Source organism: Natrix helvetica (assembly GCF_964273705.1).
Source record: "Natrix helvetica genome assembly, chromosome: 2".
NCBI classification, from domain to species: Eukaryota; Metazoa; Chordata; class Lepidosauria; order Squamata; family Natricidae; genus Natrix; species Natrix helvetica.
This window is the reverse complement of record NC_138552.1, coordinates 122607363-122619591: the sequence shown is the minus strand read 5'-3', so window position 1 is coordinate 122619591 and position 12229 is coordinate 122607363. Positions and strand designations below refer to the sequence as shown.

At 36.7% G+C, this 12229-nt stretch overlaps 1 protein-coding gene across 5 annotated transcripts in view; it reads left to right on the top strand.

Moving 5' to 3' along the window:
• Positions 1-12229, top strand: part of ITSN2 (intersectin 2) — a 77369-nt gene that overhangs the window by 63372 nt on the left and 1768 nt on the right. For 4 of the 5 annotated variants that reach the window (XM_081945092.1, XM_081945089.1, XM_081945088.1 and 1 more), the window contains 10 exons: positions 426-547; positions 4562-4668; positions 5869-6052; positions 6940-7038; positions 7171-7338; positions 8052-8264; positions 9279-9400; positions 10394-10476; positions 10887-10970; positions 11932-12105. In XM_081945092.1, the coding sequence (XP_081801218.1) occupies positions 426-547; positions 4562-4668; positions 5869-6052; positions 6940-7038; positions 7171-7338; positions 8052-8264; positions 9279-9400; positions 10394-10476; positions 10887-10970; positions 11932-12105 (1356 nt within the window). Of the gene's footprint in view, positions 1-425; positions 548-1337; positions 1422-4561; positions 4669-5868; positions 6053-6939; positions 7039-7170; positions 7339-8051; positions 8265-9278; positions 9401-10393; positions 10477-10886; positions 10971-11931; positions 12106-12229 lie in introns of those variants that run through there. The other variant, XR_014174723.1, reaches the window with a different exon arrangement.

The window sequence follows — 12229 nt, the reverse complement described above, 5'->3', positions numbered from 1 at the left end:
TATTGTTAGAGTTCCAGTTGCTCTTTTACTTAGTTGAAAGAAACTTGGAAGGGAAGGGGGGATAAACCTTTTGCAGGCCAAGGGAAGTAAGAGTTCTCCACTTGTGCCCAGTTTGTAAGTCAATAATGTTGTATAGAGAAGAATATATTACAAACATAAAATTGTGATGTAACACAAATAGCTCAGAAGCAGACAATAACATAAATTTAGCAAAACTCAAAACTTCTAATTATGAGAACTAGAAATTATACCCTTGATGAGAACCATGCAGGCATCAGAAAGTAAGTGTGAGTGTATGTGCTATACACCAATTTCAGAGTCATTTTGAGGTTTTTTTATTCATTAAAAGAGTCACTGAGATTTTCATTACCTATTTGGCATTGAACAAATAAGCTAAAAATGATTAAGAATGCCTGATTTTACAGGGTGTGCTGATCTCCAGAGCCTTGACACAATGCAACCCACAGAAAGAAAGAAGCAGGGTTATATACATGAGTTGATCCAGACAGAAGAAAAATACATGGATGACCTTCAACTTGTCTTAGAGGTAAGATCTGCTTGGAAGGAAAAGTTGTTACTGTATAACAATGTTTTCATTGCTTTTAATTAAATTGGAAGGTCTTGTGAGAAATGACCACACAGTATAAATGAAACAGCGTGCATACCTCATCATTCAATACAGTATTGTAAGAATCATCAGTCATGAGGGTTTCCATATTTTATACAGTAAAAATACACATTAATCTTTTGAATATGCAGTGTAATATTTTGTTTGGCTTTCAGACAAATAAGCCATCAATACATACATAGATACAAACCACATTTGCACACTATTCAAAAGAGACAATAAAAAAGGTAAGAAGGGAAAACAAAGACCATAATGCACCCTCTCCAGGAGCCAACACCCAGATGAGCAGGGAATAACACCAGACATAGCAGAAAGCAATAGTCTAAACAAGGAACTATCAAGAAGAAAGCCCCCTCACTGGCAGGACAAACTATATATTAACAGGAAGCAAACCCACATTCTCTAGCCTTGATGATGTTACTTAGTCTGGTAATGAAACATCTCAAGCAAATACCAAGTCAGAGAGCACCAAGGACTCCAGAGAGAATTATTTCTTGTTCAAAATGTGATTGTCTTAGTTATCATATGATGTCACCCTTGAAATCTTTGGAATTGTTTAAATAAATATTGAAAACAAGACATTAAATGACTGGCATAAACAACTATCAAATGGTATATAGGTTTTAAAAACAAGGCAGGGGTTAAATTCAACATAATATAGGAAATGAAAGGACAACTGCCAACTCCAGACTTTAATTTTATTATCAAGATAGTTGGCTGAGGAAGATTACAGACTGAAATGTAACTTGTTATGGACTGGACATCTTTATGGAGGAAGCTGGACTTCTAGATAGTATGCATAAATATCTCTGAATTGATTGAAATAGAAACAAGCAGCTTATAAGAAATAATAAAGAGCAGCCTACAGTGTGCTTGGGATAAATAATTAAAAAAGAATTAAGTCGAGATTTATTATCTTTTTGTTTATTTTTTTGAAAAGGAAAGCAGAAAGAAATCACAAAAGACAGAAATTATTCATATAACTAAAGATTTTATTAATAAGACAATCTCTTAATACTTTTATTTTTGTGATGACCTCATCTTCCACATTGATTTTAATATTGCAAATGAATAGTATTGTATTAGAAGAACTGCTGAAACAAAAGGAATACTTGACTGAGATTTGATTGAATTTGAAAGCCTTACAATATGAAATTTGGAGCAATGCTGTGTCTTATCTATAGATTATTGCTGAAATATGACTCAGAGATTGAATAAGTTAAAGACTGTATAATTATATGAATGCAAAATTAGATATAATGATAGATATGCAAGTAAGGAAATTAAATAGAAGGAGAATCAAATTTATATACCTTACTTGCAGAAAATTAATGTAATGTATTTTATTTGCTTGCATATATTATAGGTCTGATTGCTAAAACGTATAGTTCATTTTCTGAATATTGTTGGAAATATAATGATTCAGTCAAATCAAGGAAGAATGTTTGATCCTCTTGCTAGAAGAATGGCTAAAATCAATTCATCTCCCACAGGAAAAATATACAGATTTGAAAGAACCAGTTTTTTTAATCAGGTGAAATAGAAAATGGAGTTCCAGAATTTCCGGAAAGTAGTTTAGTACCTCCTGTTACAGTGTTACAGGAGAGAAAGAATCTGCAGTTGTGTTTTTCTCAAAATTGATAAACTGAAGAGTAAGATGACAGTCCTCTTTGCATCTGATTACTCTAATTCAACAATTTCAAATATTTTGAAAAAAATTATCAGACAAACAGCTTTAGTGCAACAGAAAGAATAAAATATTTCATAAATTATTACTTATTGAGTCAGTTGTGATTTGAGTCATAACTATCACTAATATTGTTGGACTTCTTCCGAGACCGAATGGCGACGGACGCATAGTCCGCCGATCACTCCCTTGGCGGGCTCCGAAAGGAGCACAGGAGGCTCGAAAATAGAGTCTCCTGCCGAAAGGCGGCTTGCTGGGACCCCCCACAGCGGCGGCAGCCAGTGGGGGCGTTTTCCCAGCTTCGCCTAGGCGCCGGGGAGCGGGGGGGGAGTGACGTCGCCTCTTCGCCGGACGGCTCTAGGAGGTTTCTAACTAAAGAAGAAGATACAGCTGAAGTGCGGTGAGGGGGAAATCTCCCCAAATCCTTTATTGCTTTGTCTACTGAATAAATTGCAGTCTGCTCAGAACTTGTTTCAATCCTGGAAGAATTAAGATTGGAGGGGGGGGGAATCCACCCCCCTCAGAAAAGCGGAGTTTGTAAAATCTCTCTCCATGCAGGAGAGAGAGGGAGTTTTAAAAACTATTTTCACTCTTCTTAAATGATTGGAAAATAACTTTAGACTGCAATTGCGGGAGGAAGGATTGTTGAACTGGCTTCTCTTTGAACTGTGTATAGAAACTTGAGATCTGTTGCTTCCCCACCCTGTGAAGGCTGAGCCAAGATGGCCACTTCCTCCTTCTTCTTCACTCTGATGGAAAAGATTCCTTCTTTGCAAGATCTTATGGCTTTGAACTAGTCTCTACCCCAGAGATCTCTAGGAGCCTCTTTAAAAACTTTATTCCCTTGGATCTGGATTACCTGGAACATTTGGATTTATATAACTGAGTTGGTTGAAAGATTTATTCTCCCTTTGATTTGTTTACCCTGTGATTTCTACCGGCTGTGCCCTACAGACGCCATTTCTCTGCAAAGATTTATAACAGTCTCCGAGCTTCACGATGGCCCCGAAAACAGTACCGCCTGGCAAGATTTCTTCGGCCCCGACATCGACTACTTCCAGCCCTGTCACTCACCAATCACAATTGGGGTCTTTTTTACAACCTAAGGCCCCAGAAGAAAGTTCAAAGGACTTATCTACCCAGCAGATGCTTCAATCTCTCTTAAAGGGACAGGATGAAATAAAAAAACAACTTGCAGACCTAAATGATCAGCTCGGACAAACACAACAAGTCACACAAAATGAACAGAGAATAGGTGTACTGGAGGAGGGGGCGGTTGGGGTGAGAGAGGAGATTAGAGCAGTTCAAAGGGGGAGTGTAGAATTTGAAAATCACGTTATAAAGGTAGAATTTGAAAGGATGTCTTTTTTCCTTAGGTTTCAAAACTTGGAAGAAGCAGTGGATGAAGATCTTAAGGAGATTATGACCACAATATTAGCTGAATACATTAATAAAGATAAACAACAATTAGGTTGGGATATCAACCTGATTTATAGGATTAATTCAGCATATGCAAGAACACATTATGTTCCAAGGGAAGTTCATGTAAAATTTCTTAGAAAAACCACAAGAGATGAGGTTCTACAAGCTCAAAGGGGTGGTCCACTAAAATATAAAGATAAAGAAATAACTATCCTTAAACAGATCCCAAAGAAAGTAAGAGATAAGAGGAAGAAATATTCTTCTCTAGCTAAAAAATTATATGACAAGGGGGTCTGGTTCAAATGGTTATTACCAGAAGGCATGCTGATTTTCTGGGAGGGCAGTAGAACTAGAATCACTACAGTCATGGAGGCTGAGGCTTTTATGAAGACGTATAGTGCTCTTCTAGATGGAGTAGGGGATCCTACACTAGAGATGAGGGAGGGAGCGGCTGAGTCTCTGCCAACAGACGCCCCGGAGAAGCAACATCTAGAAGACTCAGATCACAAAAATGATTTGAAACATTACCGCAATTGTTGTTATAATGTATTTTTTATGAAGTGATCTAAAAAAAGGAATGATAGAAACAGAATGACTATTTGTTAGACCTGAACTGCTATCACTTAATCTTGATGCTTTTTCTAATTTTTTTTTTATATAATATAAAAGTACTGAGATTTGGGGGATTCTCTTTTCATCCGCACGATGTAGCTGTGTAAAATTTTTCTTATATCCCTATGTACCCTTTTTCCCTGAAAAATTTGTAAAAATCAATAAAACTTTTAATATTAAAAAAAACCTAATATTGTTCCTCCTCTCTGTAGATTTTCCAGAAACAAATGACTGAAGCAGGCTGTCTCTCGGAAGCCGAAATGGGATTAATCTTTGTCAACTGGAAAGAGCTCATATTGTGTAATACAAAGTTATTGAAGTAAGTGCTGCTACTGTTTTGTTAATTTTTGTCCTGCTAAGTGCCTCAATCCAAAACAGCAGTCATATCATTAAGTTACATCCCAGCCCATCCCAATATTGTTGAATGGAGACACAAGTTATCTATTAGTACCTCTTACCCAGTGGTGGGTTCCGGATTCCGTTCCAACCGGTACGGTTGGAACGGTTCCGGCGTCACCCGCTCCAGCTGCTCAGCGGAGTGTCACGCAGACACTGTATGTGGCATGCACGGAAGCGCCCACAGCTTTAAAACATGATATGTAGCGCGGGCGGGCGAGTGGGCACTCCAGAGCACCCTATTGGAAGGTACCTGGTGCTCCAGGCAGGATTCAGTACGCCCGTACCGGGATGTACTGCCTGCAACCCACCACTGCTCTTACCCCAGTTTTTAAATTTTCTCCAAAATATAAAGAAAATGTGTCCCTGCTTTCTTCCTTAAGGTTATTCCATTGTATTTTCTGCCATCTATTACCAGATTTGATACGAGTTTAAAGGGAGAAAATTCCTAGTTTGGCATTCACCGTTTCATTTGATTGCAGTTCCAAGGTTCCACTTACTGGACCTTCCTTTTGATTGCCTCTGTTCACTCCTTTCCATTATTTGAGAGATTCTAAACTAGGAATAGATGCTTGTTATGTGTAGGATAAATTACAGCCTGTGCACCTAGTGAGGCACTGGTAATTCCAGGATGCTCATAGATACCTTCTTTGGCATAAAAATGATAGAAGACTATAATCCAATGTTTTGTTTGGACATTGAAATAAGCTGGGATGATTGACATCTAATGCTAAGTTTATATTTATAACTTGCTTTTGGGCCTTATAAATAAAATTGACTGAGTGATGAGATTGATTGAGTGATTGATTGATTGATTAGTATTGCCCTAGAAGGCTTCAGGAGGTGTTGGAAAGCAACCTTGTTAGTGTTCCTTCTTCCTAATTAAAAGCTTTGTGTATTGTCAAACCTACCAAGACAGCCATTTTGCAAAATATTCAAATTCCAAGTTGGCAGGTTCTGAGAGACTGCATTTTACCTGTTCAGTGTGCTTGCCAAATCCACACCTCTCCTACTTCCCATAATGTCCTGTGAAACAGAAAGCATTGTTTGCAAGGCCTTCTGTAGCTTCATCTTTCTGGAATTTCTGGAGTCAATCTGTTTTCCCATGATTTTTTTTTTCCAGAGCCCTTCGGGTACGTAAGAAGACTGGGGGGGAAAAGATGCCAGTACAGATGATTGGTGACATCTTAGCTGCTCAGTTATCTCATATGCAAGCCTATATTCGATTCTGCAGCTGCCAGCTTAATGGAGCTGCCTTGTTGCTGCAAAAAACAGATGAAGAACCAGAGTTCAAAGAATTTTTGAAAGTAGGCTGTTATTTATTCTTCACTATCTTTCCTTTCTCTTTGGGTTGCATGTGCAAGTGTAACAGTAACTTTTTTATTTGAAGAATAGAACCAAGCCTTAACTCCCTCTCCAAAAAGCAAAGGTACCCTTACTGAACGTCATAACAGCATGTATAACTTGCTGTAGGGTTATAATTTAATTACTCTGATGTCCATTAATTTGACTCAAGCCATTTTTTTCCACTGTAAAAATGTAGAGCTATTAGCAGTTTAACAAGGATATTGCATAGTGATTAGGGGAAGGACAAAATTTGTAAGTACATGTTGATGCATGTACAAAAAGGGCAGGGCATTGATTGCAATGTTGTACCTGCCGTGTTGCAGGTTTGACATATACAAATAAACTGTGGATGGTGCTGAGATGATGCCTTGATTTAGATCAATGAATCTGCCTTCCTTCTTTCTAGATTTCCTTTATAAAAATATTTAGCACATTGAAGGAAATATTAAATTAACTGCGACATCTTCAGTTAGGTAACATTATCTCGTGTAGTTTTATTCTGTGCATTTGCTGTACATTAATCATTCTAGGAACCAGTTGACATGAATCCGACTCTTATCCTATTATTTATCTTTTTGTATGCATATGTCCATTGGAGGGAATCATGAAAGCCCTTTGCTACATTTCAAATGAAAAAAATATCAATAAGTATAAGGCTGCTATTTTGCCCAGCTCTCAGATTTCCTGAAAAGCAGCTTTATTGTAGTTTTCAAAAGTTAAGATATTAGAGGCACAAGTGACTGGTTATGAAACATAGAAAATCAACTTTTATAAACTTTTCAGAAGCTAGAGATGTTCTATATTTCTATAATGTGTGCTTCTGTTTCAAATTTGTTTAAACTTGTAGAAATTGGCCTCAGATTCCCGCTGTAAAGGCATGCCCCTGTCCAGCTTCCTCTTGAAACCAATGCAGAGAATCACTCGCTACCCTCTCCTCATCAAGAGCGTGAGTACCCAGTTGCTCTTTTTCTGAATCTCTGAATAACTTACCTGATGTGGAAGGGTGAATACAGCATTTTCCCCCTCAATATTGCCTTTTACTTAAGCCATGAGTTAATTTGTCTTTTTCTGCAACCAGATTCTGGAGAATACCCCTGAAAGTCACCCGGATCACAATAATCTGAAGCAGGCTCTCGAGCGTGCTGAAGAATTGTGTTCCCAGGTGAATGAGGGGGTGCGTGAGAAGGAGAATTCAGACAGACTTGAATGGATACAGTCCCATGTCCAGTGTGAAGGACTTGTTGAGGTAACTGGGGCTTAGTAGTCAAGAGATCCAACTCAAATGTGCTATTGCATAGTTCCTATGACATGGAAGAAATGTTAGATAACACCTCATAAATCCTTAGATAATATTTGAATTACATACCTAATAACCTAATAAATTAATCCATGCTTTATATAGACAATGTATATAGAGAATTTAACCAGAATTTTTTAAAAAAGAAAAAGATGCTGATTTAATGAACTCTAGGTAACAATGGCAATGAAAGAAATACTGGGGTCATGCACTGTCCCAGGATATGCAAGCTCCATAATGCTTTCTGAAAATAGTTATTCCTTCTGAGACATTGATTTGTTTCTAGATGAATGAGAAGCTTGCCTTTTAAGAAAATAAAAGATATTTTAAAAATGAAATATCTTAGTACAAAACCCCAAGGCTATAGAAAGATGTTTTACATCTTCTAAAATAATTAGTTCAAGTTCCAGAAATGTTCAGAAGAATGTTGTTTCATTATACCTTTATAAGCCTGTTAGAACAGAAAAGCAAAATCCAACGCCTATTAAAAGTATTTCATAGACACTAAATATGTAAAAATGTCATATTCCAAATTGAGAACATTGAATCATTCGTTAGGACTAATTATAATTAGAAATGCTATCAGCAACATGGTTTTAAATGGAATAATTTATATGGCGAAGAAAACCAATGTGCTTTGCATCATTTTCTTTCTCTCCTAGCAACTGATTTTCAACTCACTGACCAACTGTTTGGGACCACGGAAACTTCTGCACAGCGGCAAGCTTTATAAGACAAAGAGCAACAAAGAACTCTATGGTTTTCTCTTCAATGACTTCCTGCTTCTAACCTACATGGTGAAGCAGTTCGTCTCTACAGGATCAGATAAACTGTTCAGCCCCAAATCAAATTCCCAGTTTAAAATGTACAAAGTGGTGAGTGAATTCAAGAATCTCAGAGTATTTTCGACTGGGAGGAAATGGGATTTCTAGGAATAGAAATATGTTGTTCTTTAACCTGTAACTTTCTTCTTCCAATATGCAGCTGGCATTAATTGTATTATGTCACCTTTTAATTAGCAATAATAGTTTTGAATTTACTGATCAAAATTCAGATTGTAGATAAAGTCATTATATGTATCAATGGGATTTATTTTTTCTAAGCTGTCTAAGTATGGGTTAGAGGCATAATGCACACAAATTGTGGGAATTTTTTTAAAGAAAAGGTTGCTCCATTCAATATCGTTATTTGGCCTAATTTCAGCAGCATACCATTAGGTAAAAGCTTCTATTTCCTTCTTAAAATAAGCTAAAGAGCCATACTGGTTATGAAAGTGTTACTGAATTTTATTTTTATGCTATTAAATTTACTTGTGCATTCAAATTTGGGTGAGTTTCTAGAGGCATGATTTTTCTTGGCTATGAGCACATGGATGATGTATGCTGTGGCTATTCAACTGTGTCGAGCTTTCTGGAGAAGCCTGTCTATTCCTTTGGCTCATCTAAATATGAAAGTCATCATTCCTTGCAAGAGATGAAACAACAAATATACACTTGGGAAGGAATTCCAAGAGAATCCTTGATGTGAAGATTAAACTTATTCTCCTTAAGATGTGTAGAGCTATATTCAACACTTTTATTTTTTAACAAAAAACGTAATTTATGGGCACAATAGGTTCTTAGAAAGAATGTCTGCCAGATTTAAAAAGAAAATAATAGGTGAAGTGATTATGGTTATCAAATTCCTTCAACTTGTTTTTTTTTTTTAAGAAAAGATCAATGCATTGAATTAAATATTATTTGACTCTTCTTTCAAAATCATTCCTAATTTCAGATACAAAATTTTATTCAAAACAAGGCTCTTCAGATGCAAATTTTTCAATCCCTCTTTGCTAATCAGCCTGTCACTTTTGCTGAAATGTTTGAACTAACTGAATCAGTTTCTTCCAGCCTATTTTTCTTAATGAAGTCCTAGTGAAATTGCCAACTGACCCTTCTAGTGATGAGCCAATTTTCCACATCTCCCATATTGACCGAGTCTACACACTGAAAACAGACAACATAAATGAGAGGTGAGCCTCCAAATTCTTGGCTAAAAAAGGAATAAAACATTTTCTGAATTTCTTTCCCATGAAATGTCAAAATGTATGCTGTTTTCTTTTTTGTTATTATGCTTGTTCTTGGATTCTTTGACTGTAGTAAATCTTTTATTTATATCCAAAAGGCTACTATGAGAATGCCATTAAAAACAAAGTGTTCAAACACAAATGTATATCACAAATTGGCAGCATAGTTTGACTTTATATCTTAATACCTAAAAAATAGATTGGTAATTTCATGAATTGCAGAAATTAGAGGGTTCATTATCTCTGTAACCAAAAACTGTTTAAATAAAAGTAAAGAAAATACTAATTGCCTTAAGGGAGACTAGTGTACAAAATCCCTTAAATAGTCTGTTACAGCTTTAACATTCTATAATAAATGGTATTGAGAATAGAGAAATTTGCTGCATTTTGTTATATGGCTACATATGGCTACAAACATATTGATCAGTATGTCCCGGGGTGGGTTCCGGCAGTCACTACTGCCAGTTCGCTCGTGCCCGCACCCCGCACACGTGCTTGATGCACGCTGCACACACATGCACAGTGCAATAAAAATTGCTCTGCACATGTGCAGAAGCAAAAAACAAGATGGCGGTGCCTACGGCTGCACCGGTTTGGGGGGCATGGCAGGCCTGGGTCGCTGTCGGTTCCAGCGACCTAGATCATCAAACCACTACAGGTTCAGCCAAACTGGTAGGAACCCACCACCGAGAATGTCTATATATGTACTATATGTCAAATATTTCTTATATTTCATGTTTTCAGGAGTAATAATTAGGAATGAAATTAGAATGTACATTCAGAGATTTGTGTTCAGATGAAGTCAAACCTCTCTTGTTTTTTTTAATGAATGGAATGGAATAGAATAGAATAGAATAGGTTTTATTGACCAAATGTTATTAGACTCACAAGGAATTTGTCTATATTATTGTTCTTTAACAAAATTATTTATTCTTGTAGAACTGCCTGGGTCCAGAAAATTAAAGGCGCCTCAGAACAATATATTGAAACTGAAAAAAAGAAACATGAAAAGGCTTACCAAGGTGCTGGTGTGCGATTGACTGAACTTTTAGTAGTAGCTATTTTTGTGTTTTTGTGTGATTGGAAGGATTTGACATTTATGTCGTGATATATTTTGTTAGCCAGGTGACGTTTTCAAAAATTCTAAGATAGCAGTATTCTTTGGGTTTTTAAATGAGTTGTGTAGTACCATCTCTAAACATGTACTAGATTCCTTTTTACTTAGGTGTAGATGTGTTAACTGAAAAACACTGATTGTACACTGATCTGTATAAATACCAATTGACAACCTGGTTGCTATAGTATCTAGTTTTCATGAAACAGTCCCAGAGCAACTTGCAAAATGCAGAAATAGCTTTTGTGCAAACCTGCCAATAGATAGCATGTTCTAATAGCATGTTTTTTCCACATCTCATTTTTATTTCTTTTTCAGCTCGATCACAGAAAAGCTCAGGAATAGGACGCTTGATGGTGCATGTGATTGAAGCAACAGAATTGAAAGCCTGTAAACCTAATGGTAATAATTCAGGGATGGATTGTCAACTATCTGGTCAAATAGTTTAAACTAATTGAGAGGGGATTTGCTGTTAGCAGTAGAGGCTGCCAAGCATGTATTTCCCAAATATAATATGTAGCCTTACAGGGGAAATCTTTTTTCCTGCATACTTATGGGGAATATATGTATGAATAATAAAGGTGGGATATAAATTAAATAAACATGCTGAAGGTAATTGCAGACATTTATAACCAGATATTAAAACCATAAAGTTGTTATTTGGAGAAACTGTTGTGAATGCACCCTTTTGACCTTCTGGAAGGTATTAAAACCTGGCTGTGCCAGTTGGCTTGGTGCTCTGTGTTGGAGGAGGCAGGCGGTAGAACACTTACGACTTACAACCACAGTTGAGCGCAAAATTTCTGTTGCTAAGCGAACTAGTTGTTAAGTTTTTCCCCATTTCATGACCTTTCTTGCCACAGTTGTTAAGTGAATCATTGTAGTTGTTAACTTAGTAACACGGTTGTAAAGTGAATCTGGCTTCCCCATTGACTGCTTGTCAGAAGGTCGCCAAAGGTGATCTCATGACTCCAGGACACGGCAACTGTCATAAAGCTGAGCCAGTTGCCAAGCATCCAAAGTTTGATTACATGAAAGGTTGTAACTGTCAGTTGCCAAGTGGCTGAATTTTGATCAACCTGACCATGGGAATACTGCAATGGTTGTAAATATGAACAATGGTCGTGTCATTTTTTTCAGTGCCATTATAACTTTGAAGTTGTTAAATAAACTGTTATAAGTCAAGGACTACCTGTATGATGCCACCGGTATACCAATTTTGCCTTTGGCTTTTATTTCCATATTTAAGGTACTTAATATTTATTATTTTAATTGTAACCCGCAGAGTTGCTTTGCAGAATGAGATGGGTAGCATATAAATTAAATATATAAATAAACAAATGCACTTCTGTTTTGAATTAAGGAAAAAGCAATCCATATTGCGAAGTTAGCATGGGATCTCAAAGCTACACTACCAGGACACTGCCAGATACCTTGAATCCCAAATGGAACTTTAACTGTCAATTCTTCATCAAAGACCTTTATCAAGATGTATTGTGTATCACCATGTTTGACAGGGATCAGTTTTCACCTGATGGTATGTGTGGAATTCTGTGTTTCAAATATTTAAAATTTCCTTCCAATTCTAGTGAATAGAAAACAGAAGCATAGGCTCAAAAAGTTGAAAGATCCTTACTGATTTTGATTGTCCAGAATATGCT